The sequence below is a fragment of the Phacochoerus africanus genome, chromosome 2, assembly GCF_016906955.1.
Source record: "Phacochoerus africanus isolate WHEZ1 chromosome 2, ROS_Pafr_v1, whole genome shotgun sequence".
NCBI lineage: Eukaryota > Metazoa > Chordata > Mammalia > Artiodactyla > Suidae > Phacochoerus > Phacochoerus africanus.
Genome location: NC_062545.1, coordinates 113,684,664 through 113,704,983, shown reverse-complemented (window position 1 = coordinate 113,704,983; position 20,320 = coordinate 113,684,664). Strand labels below are relative to the sequence as shown.

Genomic DNA, 20,320 nt, shown 5'->3' with positions numbered 1-20,320 from the left:
TACAAAAAAGATGAACCTAAACACATACCTTACACCTCATTAAAAAATTAACTCAGAATTGGAGTTCCTGTCGTGGCTCAGCAGAAATGACTCTGACTAGTATGCATGAGGACACAGGTTCGATTCCTGGTCTTGCTCAGTGGGTTAAGGGTCCAGTGTTTCCATGAGTTGTGGTATAGGTCGCAGATGCAGCTCAGATCTGGCAGACATGGCATGGCTGTGGCATAGACCAGTGTTTACAGCTCCAATTCGACCCCTAGCCTGGGAACCTCCACACACCCAAGGGTGCAGCCCTAAAAAGGCCAAAAAAAAACCTCAGAATGGATCATAGGCCTCAGTGTAAAGTGTCAAACTATAAAAATTTCTTAAAGGAGACATAGAAAATCTACATGATCTTGGGTTTGGCGATGAGGTTTTTGGTTTTATTTTTTCATTTTTTAGGGCCGCACCTGTGGCATATGGAGGTTCCCAGGCTAGGGGTAGAATCGCAGCTGCAACCGCCCGTCTAGGCCACAGCCACAGCAACGCAGGATCTGATCAGCATCTGCAACCTACACCACATGTGGCTCAAGGCAACGCTGGATTCTTAAGCCACCGAGCAAGGCCAGGGATTGAACCTACATCCTCATAGACTCTATGCCATGTTCTTAATCTGCTGAGCCACAACAAACTCCTGAGTTTTTAGACAATACCAAGAGCGGTCTATCAAAGAAAAAAGTGATAAGTTGGACTTCATTAAAATCAAAACTTCTGCTCTGACAAAGACAGTGATACGAAAATGAAAAGCAAAGCCACAGATGGAAGAACATATTTGCAGAACATATACCTAATAAAAGGCTTATATCCAAAATACCCAATTTTTTTAAAAAGAATTAAAAGGAGTCCAAAGATCTGAGCAGACACCTCAGCAAAGACACAGGTGGCAAAGAAGCACAAGAAATGGTGCCCAACACCATTGGTCATTAGGGATTTGCAAGTGAGAACAATGAGACACCACAACAAGGTTATTAGAATGACCACGTCCAGAAAAACTGACAACACCAAATGCTGACAAGGTGCAGAGTAACAAGAACACTCACTCATCACTGCTGGGAATGCAAATCATACAGCTGCTATGAAAGACAATTTGGCATTTTCTTACAAAACTAAACATAGTCTTACCACCAGACTCAGTAATTATATTCCTAGTATTTATCCAAATGAGCTCAAAGTTATGCCCCCCACAAAAGTCCTGCACAATGTTTGTAACAGCTGTATTCCTAACTGCCAAAAATCTGAGCAACCAACATGTCCTTAAATAGGTGAATGGATAAATAAATTACATCCAGACAATGAAGCATTACCCATTAGATAAAAAGTAGCTATCAGGCCCCTAAAAGACATGGATGAATCTTAAATGCATGTTGCTAAACAAAAGTAATCAGTCTGAAAAAGCTGCCTACTGTATGATTCCAATTACATGACCTTCTGGAAAGGCAAAACTATAAATCTAGTAAACAGATCAGTTGCCAGGAGTTAGGAAGTGCGGTTGAGTAGGTGAAGCGCAGTGGATTGGGGTGGTGGTAAAACTCTTCTAGTTAATGCTATAAAGTAGATGCAAAATAGAAAAAAAAATTTAGGAGAACAGGGGATCCCAGAATGGAGTAAAAAACATGATGAACAACCCAACTGTGTTACAAGTGTGTGAAACAACCTTAGCAAAGGGGGTGGGGGAACAGTGCTACCCTAAGTAACTTCGGAAAACAGAAGAATCTGTAACCCCAAAGAAAAAAGGAACTGCCCATTGCCCTGTACTCCAGATGATAAAGTTGTTTCCCCTGGGGATACAGACTAAGAATTCCATGTTGATATATACATATACCTGAACTGAACATCAAGTAAATGGATGGCAGATGGTGGGAATCAGGTTTCTCACTGTCAGAGTGGAAATTTACAGATAAAGAAGGGGTGAAGGCTAGGATGAGCCATGTAGTAGCGGATTGGAGTTGGAGATATCAGTATGAACTCATGTTAATACAGATGGTTATATTTAGAAAAATTTATAGACATGTGTATATACACATAGGTTAGCATACACACGTATCTCCTTGCTCTTTCAGCTGAGAGGACCTAAAAGCAATGTCATCCCCGTAGCCATGAGCGCACCAAATGCCCAGAACTTGGTTTCTAATACCACTGCCCAATGGAAGGAACCATGGCTGCTTAGAGAAATGGTAGGTTTGAGGACTAGAGCGGGAAATATTCAAGATGAGCTTGGAGCATCATCTTGTAGCTCCAGAAAATAAGAAAGTGCTCAAAAAAAAAAAAAAAAAAGTCAGTATACCATAGGGACCCAGGAGCCAACTGAAAGAGCTCCTAGTAGCCAGAGTGGAGCAATTAGAGCAGCAAAATTAAGTAGCAACGGACTATAATCCAAAGCATGAAATAAATATCCATGAGGCCCTACTGGTAAAAATTAATGATTAAATAAATAAGGGAAAGAGACTAATCCTCAAGGAAGGGACACATAACTGTCCACTTCTAAGTGGGGGCTGTGCATAGTGACTTCCTTCCACAGAGGACAGCACGAAAACGAGGAAGGAGTAATTTGACAGGGCAGGAACCTGAGGAATACGACCTAAGCCAGGTGATAGACATTAATATCTAAATGATAAGGCAGGTGGACAGAGTGACCTTTCATTGAAGAGGAAGAAAATGGCATTTTACCTCTGCAGTCTTCCTCCAAAAAAAGCATTGCCCGGAGTTCCCGCTGTGGTGCAGCAGAAATGAATCCAACTAGGAACCACGAAGTTTCGGGTTCAATCCCTGGCCTCATTCAGTGGGTTAAGGATCTGGCATTGCCAGGAGCTGTGGTGTGGGTCGCAGACACAGCTCGGATCTGGCGTGGCTGTGGCTGTGGTGTAGGCTGGAGGTAACAGCTCTGATTGGACCCCTAGCCTGGGAACCTCCATATGCTGTGGGTGCAGCCCTCAAAAAGACCAAAAAAAAAAAAAAAAAAAAAGCACTGCCCCAATCTAATCATGAGGAAAACATCAAACTCCAAATGAGGGACAGTCCACAAAGTATCTGACCAGCAGTCCTCAAAACTGTCACGTGCCAGGCTAAGTGACAAGAGAGAAAGCTGAGAATCAAGGAAGCCAAATTTCCCAATGGAATTAGGCCATAGAAGGAGGATGAGCCCCATGAGACCCCTGAAGCTATCATCCACTGCAAACACCACAGGGTAGGCATAGTCCCTCCTGGGTCCATGAAGGCCAAGTCTAATAATACAACAAGATTATTTATATATCATGTATGGGGTTATATATGAAATGTATTTTGTTCAATTTGTTAAATGCTTCTACTATACCAAGGATAATGCTAGGAACATTACAAGAATTAGCTCATTTAATCCTCACAGCAACCCTCCAAGATAAATACCATTATTCCCAGGGGCACAGACCCACAGGACACATTGACCAAGCTGACTCCAAGGAAAGGAATTCAGCTTAGGTGAACTCCCAGGCTCCCAGCAGTGCTCAAGGGAAAGAGACCTGTACTGAGGGTGAGAATTATCTTAGCTGTCCCATGGCCCCTCACCAGGGCCTCACAACAGCAGACCTGGATCTAGACACAGGCTAACCACTGGGCACCCCCAAATTGTATTCTTTATTTGGGGTGGGGATAGAAAATGATTTAACTCATCTCCCGAGGGGAGCGCTCAAAAATGCTGGATTATCTAAGCCAGAATTCCATTATAAAATACAGCTGACCCGTGAACAACAGTTTGAACTGTGCAGGTCCACTTACATGTGGATTTTTTCCCACCAATGCAGTACCTGTATTTTCAATATACCGATCTTCACGTTAATTAAGTGCAGGGAAAAGCCTGCGTTCAATTAGAGGCCACAATACGTGGAATCAAGAACCAGGGCCTGAATCCTGATTCCGACCCTGGGGCTGCCAGTCTTTGGGGCAGTGACAGCAGTACGGGGACTTTAGACTCCGTACTGCAAATGAGGTGGGTGCCCCCTGACTGACCCCGCCCCCCTCACGTGGTTCACGGGTCAAACAACCCATCTTACCTGACTCTTCCAAATCAAACGTCCTATATTCAGTTTCCAGTTAAGCTCCACCTTTAGTCATCCTCATACCTCGTTCAAAACTCCCCGGCCCAGCTTCTGGGGCAGCAAGTGGCCTGGGGGCACTGAGCCTGCTGGGCAGCAAAGAACAAAAAAGGCACAGGGCTCGTGAACCCCCGCGTAGCCCTCGAGCCTAGCCAGCAGCCCCACCCCTACCGTGGGCACGTGCGCACAGCGTGGGCGGAATGCGCAGCCTCAGATCTTTGCCGCCTCAGGTGCTCGCAGCTTGCTCCCGCCGACAGAGGGCGCGCGCAAGGCGCAGTAGTGGAGGAGCGGGTGGAGCTTACCTTTTCCACCCTGCCACTCGCCTGCCTGACTGCTGGTGGGCTTCAGCCACCGGAGTAGGGTAGGAGGCTTCCTACTCGGAATATCCTTCATGTTGCGTGGCTGTAAAACCTGTTTCACGAGAAACCAGAAACATGCTCATCAGCCAGTATAGGAAACCAGTGCTCACCATCAGCTACAGGCCGCTTTAGGACCAGGGAAGCCCTGATGCAATGCTTCTGTTCCTCCTCTGTCAAAGTGCCTACCATGAATCCACGTGCCGGTGCCTCACCACTCTGCACCTGCTCATGGCCGCGGAGTATTGCCACGGACCTCGCAGGCCTGCACAGCCCACCGGCACTACAAATGGATCGAGTGCGAGGCAGCCATGTGACTGACATTTGCTACTGCTTTCAAGATGCATTAGGCTTCATTGACAAGGTCAGGGAGAATGGAGGCAAGGGCCTGTTGCGCAGAGAGGCTGGGATCTCCTGCTTGAACACCATCTGTATGGCTCACCTCAAGGAGACATGCAGTTCTGCTTGAAGGAGGCCTTCGATCACATCAAGCAGAGGAGGAGTGTGATCTCCCAACTTCGGCTTCCTGGGCCAGCCCATGCGGTGTAAGCCCGAAATTCTGCCCACCCTCCCCAGACTCGATCCTGCGGAAAGAAGGCAGCAGGCTCTCCATGTAAATCCCTTGCAGACACTGAGCCCTGACGCGCCGGGTTCCCACTGCACATTCCCTAGCCCGCCGCTGGCACCAGTGCCCACCCGCCCCTCAAGTACCTCAGAGCTCACCAGCGGCCACGGCCACAGCCACATCCTGCTAAAACTGGGATGGGGGAACCGGCCCAGCCTCAAGAACAACTGTGGTTTTGTTTTTTAAGCTCGGGGGCATTTCAGCCCTGGGCAGGACTGAACTCCTCACTCCTTCAGGCTGCCCCAGTGGGATAGAGAGTACCAGGCTTGCAAACTTCACCCTGACCTTGGAGATAGGTTCTCAAGGGGAAGGAACACCAAGCTGGTTTAAGAGCTCAGACTGTACTGACTGACTACTTCCAGACTCTTCCAGATCCTCTGCCCTCTCAGGAAGGCCCAGTGCTGGGACCTCAGAATTTGCCTTTTCCTTTCAAACATAAGGCAATAAATACCTGCACCAATGTGGGAGAAAGCAGTTGCTAGACGGGGAGAAAAAGTAGCTACAAAGCAAACTGATTTTGAAGGAAGCATCCCTTTCACCTTGTTTTTTAAACTTTGGCTACTCAGGATCTGTCTATTGCTTCAGGGCATAAGCTGATCACCCCCTAGTCAAGAAAGTAACCTGCAGGGTTTGTAGGGACACCGTATATAAGCTGATTTGAACCTCCAGGGCCCAGCAGAGGCAGACTCTTTCCAACGGGAGGGCTGTGGGGTAAAAGGCAGAATTGAGTAGCCTATTCCAGGGACAGCTGGCCTTGCGGGACTGAGGGGGGTGGTGCCAGGTAGGAGACACAGCTGGTTAAATAATCCATGCTCAGGCCAGCAAAGGGCTGAAACTAGGTACAGGACAGGCCTGAATTTCCATGTGGAGGCCTCAGCCAAGGGGAGAAACAACAGATACAAAGGTTAGGATCAAGACTGCATACATTCTTTTTCTTTTTAGAGTCCCACGTGAGGCATATGGAAGTGCCTTCCTAATCATCTGTGTCCTATACTGCAGCTTGTGACAACGCTAGATCCTTAACCCACTGAGCAAGGCCAGGGAGCAACCCCACATCCTCACAGATACTAGTCAGGTTCTTAACTTACTGAGCCACAGTGGGAACTCCATGACATACATTCTCTTACTCTGGGTCTGTTCATATTAGAAGCCAGATGTGAACTACATGGAAACCTCATAACTGGCAGTTATCCCACTGGAGATAACTGGAGTTGGGTTGTTGTTTTTTTGCTTTTTTTGTTTTTTCTTTTCTTAGGGTTGCACCTCAGTATATGGAGGTTCCCAGGCTAGGGGTCAAATCAGAGCTACAGCAGCTGGCCTACACCACAGCTACAGCAATGCCTGATCCAAGCCATGTCTGCGACCTACACCACAGCACACGGCAACACTGGATCCTTAACCTGCTGAGAAAGGCCAGGGATCAAACCCACACCCTCACTGTTCCTAGTCAGATTTGTTTCTGCTGCGCCACGACAGGAACTCTGAGCCAAAAAGTCTTGATTCTACCTCTTTGTTTCATCTGTGTGCTGAAAAAGCCCCACTTTTCTGGCCTTTCTGTTTTCCCAGCAACTTGGAATGCTCTGTCCAGAGTACAGCCTTCATGTTTCTTCTCTTGCTTCATGGACTCACCTAGGAACCTGTTTTCCCTGCTAACTTTGATTCTTCACAGCACAAAGTGAGATCTAAGGTATGGAGCTCTGGAGTGTCTGGACTACCTATGATTTATCTGGGATGGATATTACAAGTCATAAAATGTCAAAAAGAGAAAGAAGTCAGAGAAGTTAAGCATAAAAAGATGCCCTTCCAGCAATTCATCATGGGATGTGGTCTGCCCAGGTGACCAGGGCAAGAAGTGGTGTAGAGTCAGAGCAAGATGGGAAAATAGATTTTTAGCATCAGTGACTCAGCGGGTTAAGTACCCAACTAGTATCCACGAGGATGCGGTTTTGATCTCTGGCCTCGCATAGTGGGTTAAGGATCTGGCATTGCCCTGAGCTGTGATGTAAGTTTCAAATGCAGCTCGGATCCTGCGTTGCTATGGCCGTGGCTATGGCTGGCATCTGTAGTTCCGACTTGACCCCTAGCCTGGGAACTTCCATATGCCATGAGTGCAGCCCTTAAAAAAAAAAAGGATTCTTTTTTGTGTGTGTGTGTGTCCTTTTGCCTTTTCTAGAGCCGCTTCCCGTGGCATATGGAGGTTTCCAGGCTAGGGGTCTAATCAGAGCTGTAGCCACCGGCCTCTACCACAGCCACAGCAACGCGGGATCCGAGCTGAGTCTGTGACCTACACCACAGCTCACGGCAACACCGGATCCCTAATCCACTGAGCAAGGGCAGGGATCGAACCCGCAACCTCATGGTTCCTAGTTGGATTTATTAACCACTGCTCCACGACGGGAACTCCAAAAAGGATTCTTTAAGAGCAAGATGGTTTTCCAAAAGTTAGGAATCCATGGTAAAATTTGAAACCTGGCACCCTCACTGATAGAGAAACCTAAAACTTGTTTGAAACATTTCTGTATTCGTGATCCAAACTCCTTCTAATCCCTGCATTAATCAATCCTTAGAAATGTACTTGGAAGTATGACAGCCTTGGGTTCTAATGGATGACTGCTGGAAAATTTCTAGTTTGTCCTCACCTACTGTTTAAGAACAGCCACCTCCATAGCCATGTTCCTTCAACATAGTATGTCTTTTTTAGTTTGTTTCTCTTTAATAGAAAGCTTCACCTACATAACAAACAGCAAGGGGGAAATGTGGGGGAGGGGCTAGTCATCATCCTAAATACTTGCTTCATTTCTTTACTGTGATTTCTGGGATCCAAGAAAGCCCTGTTGAACCCCAACCATTTTCCATTCCTTCGATAACTCCTTTCATTCCCATAATAAGGGTAAAAAGCTTTCAATCCAAGAAAAAGTCTACCCTTATAAACTCACCTCCAGGAAAGAGACATGTGCTAACAGCCATACCCAGGTTGAAACAGCATCCCACAGACTCCAAAAAAACCCCTGCAGAGACCAGGAAGGGAAGTTTGCAGAGCTGAAATCCATCCTTAAGCAGCCCCAGTTTTGTCCAGAACTTGCCTAGCTTTCAAACTACACACAGGCTATTTAACGTTGGGATTTCTACAAGGCCTAAAAAACGTGGCTTCTGGCTTTCTGTCCTCTGACCCTCAGCTGTGGAGAACAAGACTGAGCAGCCTGATTAGGGATGGGTAGCTGGGAACCAGCACAAATGCAAAAGGACTTGCAGAGGGGAAAGTGTGCTTTTCTGTTTTAGGAAACCTGCTGACATAGGGAATGCTCCTGTTTTGCTGCAGAAATGCTGCCTTCGGTGGACAAAATTCAGCCACAATCAAGCTAATTGAATGCACAAATGTAATATTTTTCCAGGGCACCTCCAATTTAATGCTTGATGAAATCGTGTCTTTCGCATATATTTACAAAAGCTTTTCTTCATCCAGAAATGTCGGTTAAAATTGCTTATAGATGCTGAGATAGCAAATCACTCTTCTAATGTAATGAGATAAGTCATCTCTATAAACTTTGCTTGCTCAAATGTACTCGCATAAAAGAAATCAGGCTACAGGCTTTTTTCAATAAATAGAATGAACAACTAGAACTTGATGGCTATAGCATGTTCTGCCTCATTGCTAAGGGATGTTTAAAATTGCTCCCTCTCTCTCTCTCTCGCCGTGGAGTTTTCATTTTGGTAGTTGATGGAAAAAGGAGGTCAGATAAACTGATGTGGCTAAGAAGCCAAAGCTGTTTGTCAAAACGTAGGGAGAGGCCTAGAGATTGGAGTCATTTAAAGACAAAAAAAATTTGATTTAAAAGATTTCTGTCCTCAAATCATTTTTCTTGCTAAATGGAGCCACTTTGTGAGCCTGGTTTTTCCTGCTCTGGCTATCTTTACTAATAATTTACGCCCTAGGAACTTCACATACTGGGAAGATTCATATGCATAGTCATTGGTGCGTAGCCCAGTAAGACAGGTCCAAAGATCAAGAGTATGTGGAAGAGAGGAGGCCTTGAGAGGTTTAGCCATCTGTTTCTAAGTAAGATTTGTCTTCCAAGTCTAATCTACAAGCCAATAATGTGACCAAAAAGGCTTAGTAGGCCATCTAGAGTCGTCATGTATGGCTGCTCAGGTTGTACACTGCATAACTCCAGGGTACATACCATTCACATAGGCTGCCACATGAAATGTAACTTCTGGGGCTGTGTGGTGTGACAGTCTTCTCTAGCCTCACCACGTAGGTCAGGGGAGAAAAAAAATCTTCTTGTTGGAAATCATACTTACTAAGTTTCCATGAGACGATATTGCAGGCATTTACCTTTAACGCCTCACAGAGTAAAATTAAGGTTCTTATTATCAGCTGACAAAGTGTGAAAGCTGTTGAAGCCCGCCCTCTTCCTTCTCTTTACAAAGTAAAACTGTTTGGGAGAATATTCAGATCTCCAAATGGTTCTCTTTACTTCCAGAAATGGTTTGGACTGTAGAGCACAGGCTGAAATCCAGAATAAGAGACCAGATTCCAGGAGCCCTTTCTGTGGGTTTTGGGAATCACTAGACGGCCAACGCTCCCTTCAAGGGGAGACAGCAGGCAGTGTTTGGCATAGTTCTCTGGGGGCCTTCCTGCTGCCAACCTGCCTTTTAGATTTTCCCTCATGTCCACTGGAGGGTCCAGACCAGCAAGACCACAGTGAGGGCCCCCCGGAGCAGGGAGGGAGAGGAAGACCTGCTGGCTCTCTGGCTGCCCAGCCCTGCCGTCTCCCTCCTACCACCTTTCCCCCTGCTGCATGAAGGGCGCTGTGCGGTGGGAGGAAACGAATCCTAAGTACTTTCTGATCTGAAACACTGCTCCTGACAATGGGGGGCTGGGGTGGGCAGAAAGTCCCTGTCTTTTAGGCAGTTCCTTGAACCCTGCCCCAAGCACAGAGAAAAGTATGTTTGGGAATCAGAGGCATCAGTTGTAACATGCAGAGGAGGAGACAGTTGAGAAAACACCCTATTTTTGCCTAATTTGCATTTTAAAGAATATCTCAGTGGACTTGCAGGCACTTTTGTGGGCTGTGAGTGACCCAAGAGCCATGTCTCTTGAGATTCCGTCTAAAGCCTGCCATGGGAGAGATAAATTAGGAGTTCGGGATTGACATATACATACACTAGATATAAAATAGATAACAAACAAAGAAGTACTGTATAGCACAGGGAACTATACTCAATATTCTGTAATAACCTATATGGGAAAAGAATCTAAAAAGGAATGGATATATGTATACATGTAGCTTAATCACTTTGCTGTATATTTGAAACAAACACAACATGGTAAATCAACTATACTACAATATAAAATTAAAATGAAAAAAGATCACGATATGTGCAGATATGGAGATTCCTTCATGAGAAACCCCATGTGAAGAATCTCAGGACATCCTCTTCTCACCCCCAGCCATCATCTACTAAGTTACTGATATATTTTCTTCAAGGCACCTATCAGTGTTCAGTATTAGTTTACTTATTTACTGTTCTTCATTCAGTACCAGAAGGAAGCTCCATGCAGCATGGACTTGGTCTAGCTTGTACATTAATATATCCCACATCTGGAGTTCCTGTTGTGGCTCAGTGGTTAACAGATCTGACTAGCATCCGTGAGGATGCAGGTTTGATGCCTGGCCTTGTTCAATGCGTCAAGGATCTGGTGTTGTTGTGAGCTGTGGTATAGGTTGCAGACGTGGCTCGGATTGGGCGTTGATGTGGCTGTGGTGTAGGCCAGTGCGGCCCTAAAAACCAATAAAATAAAATAAATATATATATCCACACCTAGAATATCTGGTACCCAGTAAAGTTTCAACCAGTCATGGATGAATAAAAAAAAGCAGCAAGTAAAACAATTTTTTTAAATAAAATAAAGTTGGAGTCCCAGTTGTGGTTCAATGGAAAGGAACCCCACTAGTATCCATGAGGTTGCAGGTTGGATTCCTAGCCTCACTCAGTGGGTCGGGGATCTAGTGTTGCTGTGAGCTGTGGTGTAGAGCCTAGCAGCTGTGGCTCCAATTCGACCCCTAGCCTGGGAATTTCTATATGCTGCGGGTGTGACCCTAAAAACAAACATTAATTAATTAATTACATAAAGTTTGCCAAAAGTCAAAGTAGCAAATCAGTTATCCCACAGATGGATATGTGTTTTCACTGGATCTGAAGGCTAAAAGTGGGGCAAGCATTCTTCATCTCTCCAGATTCCCCATTCTGTCCAACCAGCCCATTTCATGCCTGCATTTCCGCTACCTGCCTAGTCCACACAGACTAAGTGTGTCCTCCATCAGCCAGGTGTCAAGAATGAGTGATGGACAGAGCATCCTCTCCGAGAAGGAAGTGCAGTGTGGGAATTTGGGAGTGGTCGCCAGCATCACGCTAGCCCTGTACCCCAAGTACCTGGCTGAGCAAGCTATCAGCAGGGTCCTGGGCCAGCAGCCTATGGATGGCGCCTTTGTCTTGTGAATAGAGGTGACAGGTACATCAACACACATACCTGCTGAGTCTGCAGCCTACCTGTCAGGGGAAGGACCAGAAACCCAGAGACACTAGGAAGGCTCCCAGCTGGTTGGGAAGAGTGGGAGATGTAATTTTCACTGTATAGACTCTGTGCCACCCGCAGTGTGAACCAGGTGCATGAATTACCTGCTAGCCACTATGAGAACCAAAAGAAGGAGCGTGGAGGGACTCCTCCCAGTTCTAACACTTCCCCTTAGATTTGAGGGCACGGCTCAGATGTTTCCTTCTCCAGGTCTTTCTCAGTCTTCCCAGGCAGAACCACTTTCTTCTCTGTGTGCCCATCTAGTTTGTTACACCACCTATTTAAGAATGCTGTAGGGGTTCCTGTTGTGGCCCAGTGGGTTAAAACCTAGCTAGTATCCATGAGGACGTAGGTTCCATTCCTGGCCTCGCTCAGTGGCTTAATGATCCTGAGTTGCTGTGGCTGTGGCATAGGCCAGCAGCTGCAGCTCCGATTCGACCCATAGCCTGGAAACTTCTGTATGTTGCAGGTGTGGCCCTGAAAAGGAAAAAAAAAAGAATGCTGTAGCCTGCCTCACTGACAGGTGAGCCCTCAAGGTTGGGACAGGATATTATTGATTTCTGTAACTTTTTATGGGAATACTTCAATATTTGCTAAATAGAGCCCACCACCCCATCCTACCCTTTTCCTCAGTTTGAGGCCACTATAGATGCTTGTTTTCACCTAACTTACCTGTAGAAAGGTGAGAAGAGGAAGGGGTCTTTCTGGGATTTTTCCCCATGTGTACTATCATCCCTTGGATGCACAGAGCTGCCCAAAACAACTTTCTGTTACAACGGAAATGCTCTCTGCCTGCCTGGTGCCAGGCCCTAACCACATGTGGACACTGTGTCTGAAAGGTGGATAGCATGACAACAAACTCTATTTTTAATTATTTCACGTAAATGAATTCAAATGTAAGTAGCCATGTCTGGGTAGCAGCAACTGTAATTATTGGACAGCTCCATTCTAGAGCTTTCTTCCTCGAAGGCACAGCCTTATCAGCCACATAACACAACCCTTAAACATGTTTGGTTTGGAAATACTTAAATCACGAGCAAAACGAACAACGCGCTTGTTCCTAAAGTAAAAATTCAGTTTATTCATCTGTTTATGACACAATACACAAGAGGCAAAGTGTTTCACATCATAGATTTCACTTCCAGCTCCTGGGAGTGTTTATTTCTTTGGCTAAAAGTAGAGACTAGAGGAGAAAGCCAGGCAACTAGACATGGATGGCGTGGGAGGGGCGGGTGACACTAAGGCCGTCCTCCAGGGATAGGCATGGGGTGCAGTTAGTCGCAAGCTGATCGTGTAACTGTTCGCTGGGGACACAGGAGCGCCCAACCTGGACGTGAGTGCTGTCGCAGGGTTCAGTCATCCCCACCACACAGGTACAGCAGCGCTTTCTGGTAGTCGCCCTTGGTGTCTTGCTACAAATGGCCAAGGAGAAAAAAGAAATTCAGGGTCAGGAGAATGACCCAAACTCTGCAGTAACAGGCAAGCAAGCCCACAGCACAGGGGGCCTCTGCAGGACCTGCCCAGACACACCTAAACCATGAGAGGACCCGCAGGCCGTGTGGACCGGAGAGATTATTACCACAAGGTCCTGAGGATTAAGATGGTAAGTGATCAGGAGGTCCTGTCGTGGCTCAGCAGAAACAAATCTGACCAGCACCCATGAGGATGCAGGTTCGATCCCTGGCCTTCCTCACTGGGTTAAGGATCTGGCATTGTCATGAGCTGTCATGAGCTGTAGGTCAAAGATGCAGCTCAGATCCCATGCTGCTGTGGCTGTGGTGTAGGCCAGCAGTTACAGCTTCAATTCAACCCCTAGCCTGGGAACCTCCATATGCCACAAGTGCAGCCCTAAAAAGATTAAAAAAAAAAAAAAAAGGAGGATGGTAAGTATAGCACCCTTCTGCCCTTCCTTGCACTGAGGCCCTGCACACACCACTTTATCTCCCTGGCCCGCACCCTTCCAGAGAAGACACGCCAGGTACCTCCCTACCTCACTGTGTTGTTTTGGGGATGCTTAAGGTCACATGGGAATAAGCTGACGAGCTCAGGCAACAATATCTAAGAGGCAAGATGGTCCCTCAACGTTAAACCTGGCTATAGCAAACCCAGCTTCACATTCATCCCTGGTAACCACTGACACATTTTTGATATTAAAGATCTTTCAGAAAGGGGGGCTGCAACCTCTGTCTGAACTAAGCACGGTGCGAGGGACCACTGTGGATGCAGCCCCTCCTTGTAGATGGGAGCTCCATCTCCCCAAAACGGGGACAGGCTAAACCCGTGGTTGAGATGGGAGCTCCGAGTGGGGACACATTGCCGGGCTTATCACAGAGGAGTTTCAAGAAATATAGAACAGAATGTCAGTTTAATTAATCTGAGTCTCTTCAAGTTGTTGGCTAGTTTTGCAGGATCACAGTCACAGACACCAACAATCATCATCTAACTATAGAACGGGTGTGGGAAATAGAAAATACTGGCCTCATTCTAGAAGATTCTGGGGCAAACCATAAATGGCCCTTTCAGAATAAATCCTTGACACTTGATGACTAGCAACTCCTCCCCCGCGAGTCAGAAGAAAGAAAAGCACCATGCTGCCATGGTTCCCACAGCCCACCTGCTGGGACTCCCTCCCTCTGACTGCCAGGTGAGGCCGCCACGGCGCCTCGGCCTTACCTGGATGTAGTAGTACAGGGACTTGCCGTACTTCCTCTTGAATTCAGATCTAATTTTCAACATGTCCACTTCACTGCGGGAGACCATGATCCTAATCAGGACCTTATCACGCGTGCCCTTGCCCTGAAAGGCAAATGCATGTCCAAGTTACATTTCACCGACTGAACATGAATCCTGAGAAGAAAGTCTAGGGAGTTCGCAGGCAGGTGGAACAGGTCTGGGCTCTGGATGCTGCCCTCCAAGAGAAAGCAGACACAGCAGCCAAAATGCTCCCTCAAGAGCAATGAGGATCTTGGAATTCCAAAGACACCGGCGTGAGATCAGCACAACCTGCACGCTGTGCGTTCACTAAATGGGAGCTGAGCACTAACTATCGCAAGGCTCAGTTCAAGAAGTGTAGGTGTTCACATACGTACACATACAAAGTTCCTGGCTCCTGGGGGCTCAGAGAGCATGGGCCACGTTTTCGCCGTGGCTCTGTGCCCTTCTGAATGCTATAAGCAGAGGACCACTGAGTTGACTTCTAGAGCCTCAGACTGAGGCACCTGGGAGGGGGGGGCCCTGTGTGACATGGAGCCCGAGGGCAGACGGGAGAGGGGCAGTGTGGACAAGGGGGTTATCCAGGAAAAAGCAGCAAGGGCCTGGAAGCCTGAAAGCACAAGGCACATTTGAGGCGTGGAAAACAGGAGAGGACCGCGGGACGAGATGGTCCATTTAAGGGAGAGCTGCAGAGTTCCCGTCGTGGTGCAGCAGAAATGAATCTGACTAGCATCCATGAGGAGGCAGGTTCGATCCCTGGCCTCACTCAGTGGATTAAGAATCCGGTGCTGCTGTGGCTGCAGCGTAGGCTGGCGGCTACAGCTCCAATTCATTTCCTAGCCTGGGAACCTCCATATGCCACAGGTGTGGCCCTAAAAAAAAAAAAAAAAAAAAAAGGGAGAGTTACAGGGCTGGCTTTGGAGTCAGATAGATCCCAAGTCCAAATCTGACTATGTACCCTCAAGCAAGCCAAAACTCTACTCTCCTCCTCCTGTAGAAAGAAAAGAATCACACAGGCCTCATCGGATTTTTGGTAATGATTTAAGATACAGTAAGCAGCCCAGTGCCAAATGCATAGTGGTTGCTTAATAACCTCTCTGTTCCTGCTTGTCCTTAATCAGGGATACCAGGAGGGAAGCTCTGAGAAATCTGAGCAGGGATCTGCCATGAGTACCATCTGGCATTCTCTCTCCCATGGCACTTTGCTTTCGACCTGTGCACAAACACGCGTTCAAGCAGCTGGGAGAAACAGAAGGCAGATCTGTGGTTCTCTCACCCGTCAGTTACAACACAGCCTGGGCAGTGGTGTCCCTTCCTCCATCCACTATTCAGGAGATTTAGGTTGGGGCCCCAAAGAAGGAAAGCCTGGTGTGGAGCATGGACCTCTTGGCTGGCTGCACTTACCTTCATGGAGTCGTACAGTCTGTCAGCAAAATACAGTGGCTTGTTCTGAATGCACTGGACTGTGGAGAGAAGAAGAAAAGGGTTGGCAACTCCCCTCTCCTCCACCAGTTGGGGAGTGAAAAACCCTGACCAGGGCACAAGCAGATGACCTGACATAATAGGAAGAGGCTGCAAAATGGGAAACTCCAGGGGAAAACCAGGGATCCCCCTGAAACACTCAGCCCACTGTGGTTTTAAACCAAGGGACTCTGAGGTCACAGAAACCCAAACAGATATGAGAGGGCCCCCAATGGAGAGAACCCTTCCTCTGGTCACGTTATTCTTCCTGGGCAGCTTTCCTTTCTACCGACATAAGCACTTCTTCAGTTCTGAATCTTAAATTCACGCAGTGAAGATTATGAAACTATCCAAATCTGTAAAGAAGCCAAACCTCCCTAAATGAACAGGACAGCCATTCGTTACGTTGCTTCAGCAGTTGACCGAAAGCTGATGTGCACCAGGAGGGCTGCACGTGCTTACCCAGGTTCAGGAAAGCATTTTCCAGGTCTCCTTTGACCTCCTTCTTGATGCTCTCCAGCATGTCATAGGGGCTGTAGCTCTTGTACCTTTCAAATACTTAAAAAAAAAAAAAAAAAGGCAACAAATAACTACTATGACAGAGTCACTAGTCAAAGACATCCACGGTCACCTGCATGGTCCTGCATCTCACATACACATACAAAGGACAATTAGAGCATCCTAGAGGGTTAGGGACTGCCATGTAGACCAGAGCTAACACTGTACCAGCTGCCCCAGGAGAGCCATACCAGGCACTTGTCCTGAATGGCACTGCCCAGGCCGTGTATTATCTTCATCTCTCCTGAGCAGAACTCATTTTATCTGGGCCAGGAGAAACACTACAGAACACACAGAATTGTCCATTATTTTAACAAATACGGCAGGATAAAATGATCCAGACAAGAGGCAGCACTCCAAAGCACCGAATATTTAAGGGAAGAAAGGGTCCAAAATGGAAAAAAAAAGTATGAATAGATTCGGTGAGGGAAAATGGGTGAGGTTATAGGGTGCAAAGTGGAGGGTTTTTGCAGATGAGAGAGCCCCGAGAGACACCCAGTGGGCCCACCTCTAAGACCTTCCCAGCACAGCACCCACCTTTCTGGAGGTGACACACACTCCGCTCAGTCATGATGCTGATCCACTTGGGAACATCAGTTCCTTTCCTCTTCACGCCTGCATCATAGAGATCCTACAAGCACAACCAACCGGGAAAGTTGACTACGCAATCCAGAGCAAGGCCATTAAAAACATGTCATGAAAACCCATGCATTCAAAAATACTGCACTGCAGAAACGGGTACAAAGGCACTATTGAGGTCAAAAGTCTTAATTTAGGCCAGGCTTCAGGAGGCACAGACATAACAGCATGAGACTAGATTGTCCGTGATGCTGGTGTTGTTCCCTGAACATGGAAAGAAGGACCAAGAGCTTCTGTTCACACCCAGGAGAGCCAGTGCTCATTAGCACATGCAGCCCTCCTCCCACCACACTTTCAACACAGAGGAGCTCAGGGGGGCCCCCTACGAAGGACAGCTCCAGGTCAGGTACCCACCCCCAAGCTGCTCAGAGACTCAGGAGAGGATGGAGCTGGAGTTAAAAAAATAAAAGCTGGCCCAACAGCAGTTTCAGTTTCTGGAAAATATAGGGGCTACAAGTAATGCTAAGAATGGCAGAGAAGGGGGTGGGAGAAAGGCCTATGCAAAAGCCGATACTCAGAGTTACAAAACCCAACTGCCATTCTTTATTTAAAGCCCTTTCCTATCTCCTGCTAAACGTGCCGGGTGAAACATACTGAACTGTAAAACTAAAGTGAATGAAAATTAATGTTGTTCTTCAGCTCTTGTGAAATGCTCTGAGGTAGCACTTGACCCTCTGGGGAAGAGGCCTGGGTTCATGGCGATAAGAATCGGTATCATAGACTGTTCTCAGTGATGATGGGACAAGAACCAGCAGAAGTTCTATTCAGGCATAAAAAGGGAAAGGGCCTCTGCATCTCCCTGTTGCCCCATCACAAAGGGCAGGAAGCCTCCCTCCCCTTGGCTGGGCCTCTGCCATCTCCTTCCACTTTTCGGTGTTGTTATCAGTGTTCCTCTGTAGCAAATGCACAGCGCGTGCACAGCCGTATCACAGCCTGCAGAAGCTGGTTCCTCCAGACCAGCCTAAAGGAGCATCTGTGGGTCAGGTATGGATCCTGTAACAAACACTCGCATCATAAGGGAATATCCTGTCACCGCTATTGCTCCCAGAAAGTGACGATGAAGCTCGTGAATTCTTTGACATTCCCCCCTGCCCAAAGCAGAGCCTACTTCCCCTCCCACGGACTGTAGGCTGGACATAGAGACTCATCCCTAATGAACAGGGCAGAACAGAAGTGAGTGTGTGACTCTTGAGATCAGGTCCTAAAAGGCACTTGGCTTGCTCCTCGATTCCTCTCTAGGATCACCCCCTCTGGGGAGAGCCAGCTGCCATGCCATCAGGACACTCAAGCAACCCCTTAGAAAGGCCCCTGTGGAAAATACTAAGGCCTCCTGCCAACAGTCATGCCATGGGGAACCTGGGAAGTGCGTCCTCCTGAGGCTGTCAGGCCTTCTGATGTCAGGCCTGGGTCATTCATTCTGTCTCCAACCTCTCAGAAGCCCTGAGCCAGAACCACCCCGCCAAGCCACATCCAAATTCCTGACCCACAGAAACCGAGAGAGAATAAATGCTGGTTGTTTTAAGTCATTGAGTTTGGAGGAAATTCGTTACACAGGATAATGACTATCCAGAGACCAGAAAATACAAACTCAAACCAAGAAGCCTGGCACTCACCCGGGCATCTTGGTCAATTAGTTCATAATCAATGACAGAGCCGTCCTCTGCTCTTCTACCCTATAAAGGAAAAATAAATAAAAACTTAAGAACATCAGATGTATTTCTTTGTATATTTTAAAATGGAAAAAGTCATCTTCTCCCCAACTCACATAAGCCAATATTTAATTTACCAAATAAACACCCACTTGAAAATCTAGACAGGACTAAGGTTTGTTAAAATAATTGAGGCAATGAGGTAAGGGCTGCACCCCCTCTTTTGTACCCAATACTGGGCTAATAAGCACCTTGCAGAATCTACCCCCCCTCCAAAAAAAGTGTTAATATTTAGATCCTTCCCTCAGAGAGCTTGCAGTCCATATGGAGAAATAAGCATGAGATAAATGGTAAAATAGTATCTGTGACTCTAACTGCCATGAAACGCCAAAGAAGGGTGAAATCTGTCAGGCAGAAGGCTCAGCAAAGTGTAGGGACAATGGGGCACAGCCAAGGTACACCGCCCGCAGTGTGTCAGGAGAGGCTGTAAGGGGGGGTGAGAGAAAGCCACTCTGAGCAGGAGGAAGGGCACAAGTGAGAGAGGTGCTGACTGGCTGGAGAGACAGTGAGCAGGAAGGAATCCTAGAAAGCAAGCTTAGGTTAGGGTGGGCCGGAGTGCAGAGGACGCTTAAAGGCACTTGAGAGTTTGGATCTGATGCAGCAGAAATGAGTTTTGATCAGGTGAGTAACATGGTGCAAGTGGATTTCAAAAAGATGAATGTGTGGTGGTATGCAGGGCACATGGAAGAGGAGAGAGTTGGGGGGTGGGGATGGGATGGAGCTGTTACAGTGATGGAGAAGGTAGTGGGCTGGATGCAGCATGCCAGCCAACCATTTGTCTTTAAGTTTCCTGGGGAAAATTCCTCTTCCCTCCCTGAGCTCAGAGACATTCCATTGCACATGGGTCAGAACTCAGGCTCAGAAGGGACATGGCTTTCACCCACACTAATGAGTTAGATTAGCAAACAAAGACCTTCTCTCCAGGCAACCCACTACCTGGGCACACCATCTCTCAAGACATGCATGAAAGCAGGTGAAAGAAACAAGGAGGGTTTCTCCCACTGGGTCCTATGTGACCATAGATGGAGGCAAAAATGCCCTTCAAAGAGTCACAGGACAAAGGCTGGCACCTTAAGCCAGGCCAGGAGTTGAGAGCTGCCTCTGCCTCCTCTGGCCCCGAAGTCCACCTGACCATACGGTTTTGCAGGATAAGAAATCCTATTATAGAAAAATGACAACTCTGCTGTGACAGTGCAAACCCACTGTCGACAATGCAGCTGAACTTCTGATGCAGGCACAGAGGTTGAGTTAATTTCCTCCCTAGTTAAAATGAGGTATGCAACTTGCCTTACGAAGAAGAAAGGACAAAGAAAATAAACCGGAAACCAACCTTGGCCAGGGCAACCATCAGCTTGCGGAAGTCGCCAGATGTGTCGGAAATGATGTCCTTTTCCAGATCGGTCTTGTACACTTGGAAAACAATACATCTGGTTTAATGCTTCCTGCCTGTGCACCCAGCCAGCCACCCATCCCACATATCCCTGCCCACGAAGCCTCTGAGAGGCAGAAACAGCTGTGGCAGCACAAGGGTGAATTCTCTAGGGTGATTTTCCCTCACATAACATCAGAACCAG

At 47.2% G+C, this 20,320-nt stretch overlaps 1 protein-coding gene across 1 annotated transcript in view; it reads right to left on the bottom strand.

The window, feature by feature from the left end:
- Positions 1-12,724: 12,724 nt before the first annotated feature.
- The window catches only part of ANXA2 (annexin A2), a 46,799-nt gene continuing 39,203 nt past the window's right edge, over positions 12,725-20,320 (bottom strand). Inside the window, exons 7-13 of the mRNA XM_047766211.1 lie at positions 20,077-20,156; positions 18,651-18,710; positions 16,936-17,029; positions 16,303-16,398; positions 15,784-15,842; positions 14,341-14,463; positions 12,725-13,079 (exon numbers count right to left, since the gene is read on the bottom strand). Coding sequence (XP_047622167.1) covers positions 13,020-13,079; positions 14,341-14,463; positions 15,784-15,842; positions 16,303-16,398; positions 16,936-17,029; positions 18,651-18,710; positions 20,077-20,156 — 572 coding nt within the window. The 3' untranslated portion in view covers positions 12,725-13,019. The remainder of the gene's footprint in view (positions 13,080-14,340; positions 14,464-15,783; positions 15,843-16,302; positions 16,399-16,935; positions 17,030-18,650; positions 18,711-20,076; positions 20,157-20,320) is intronic.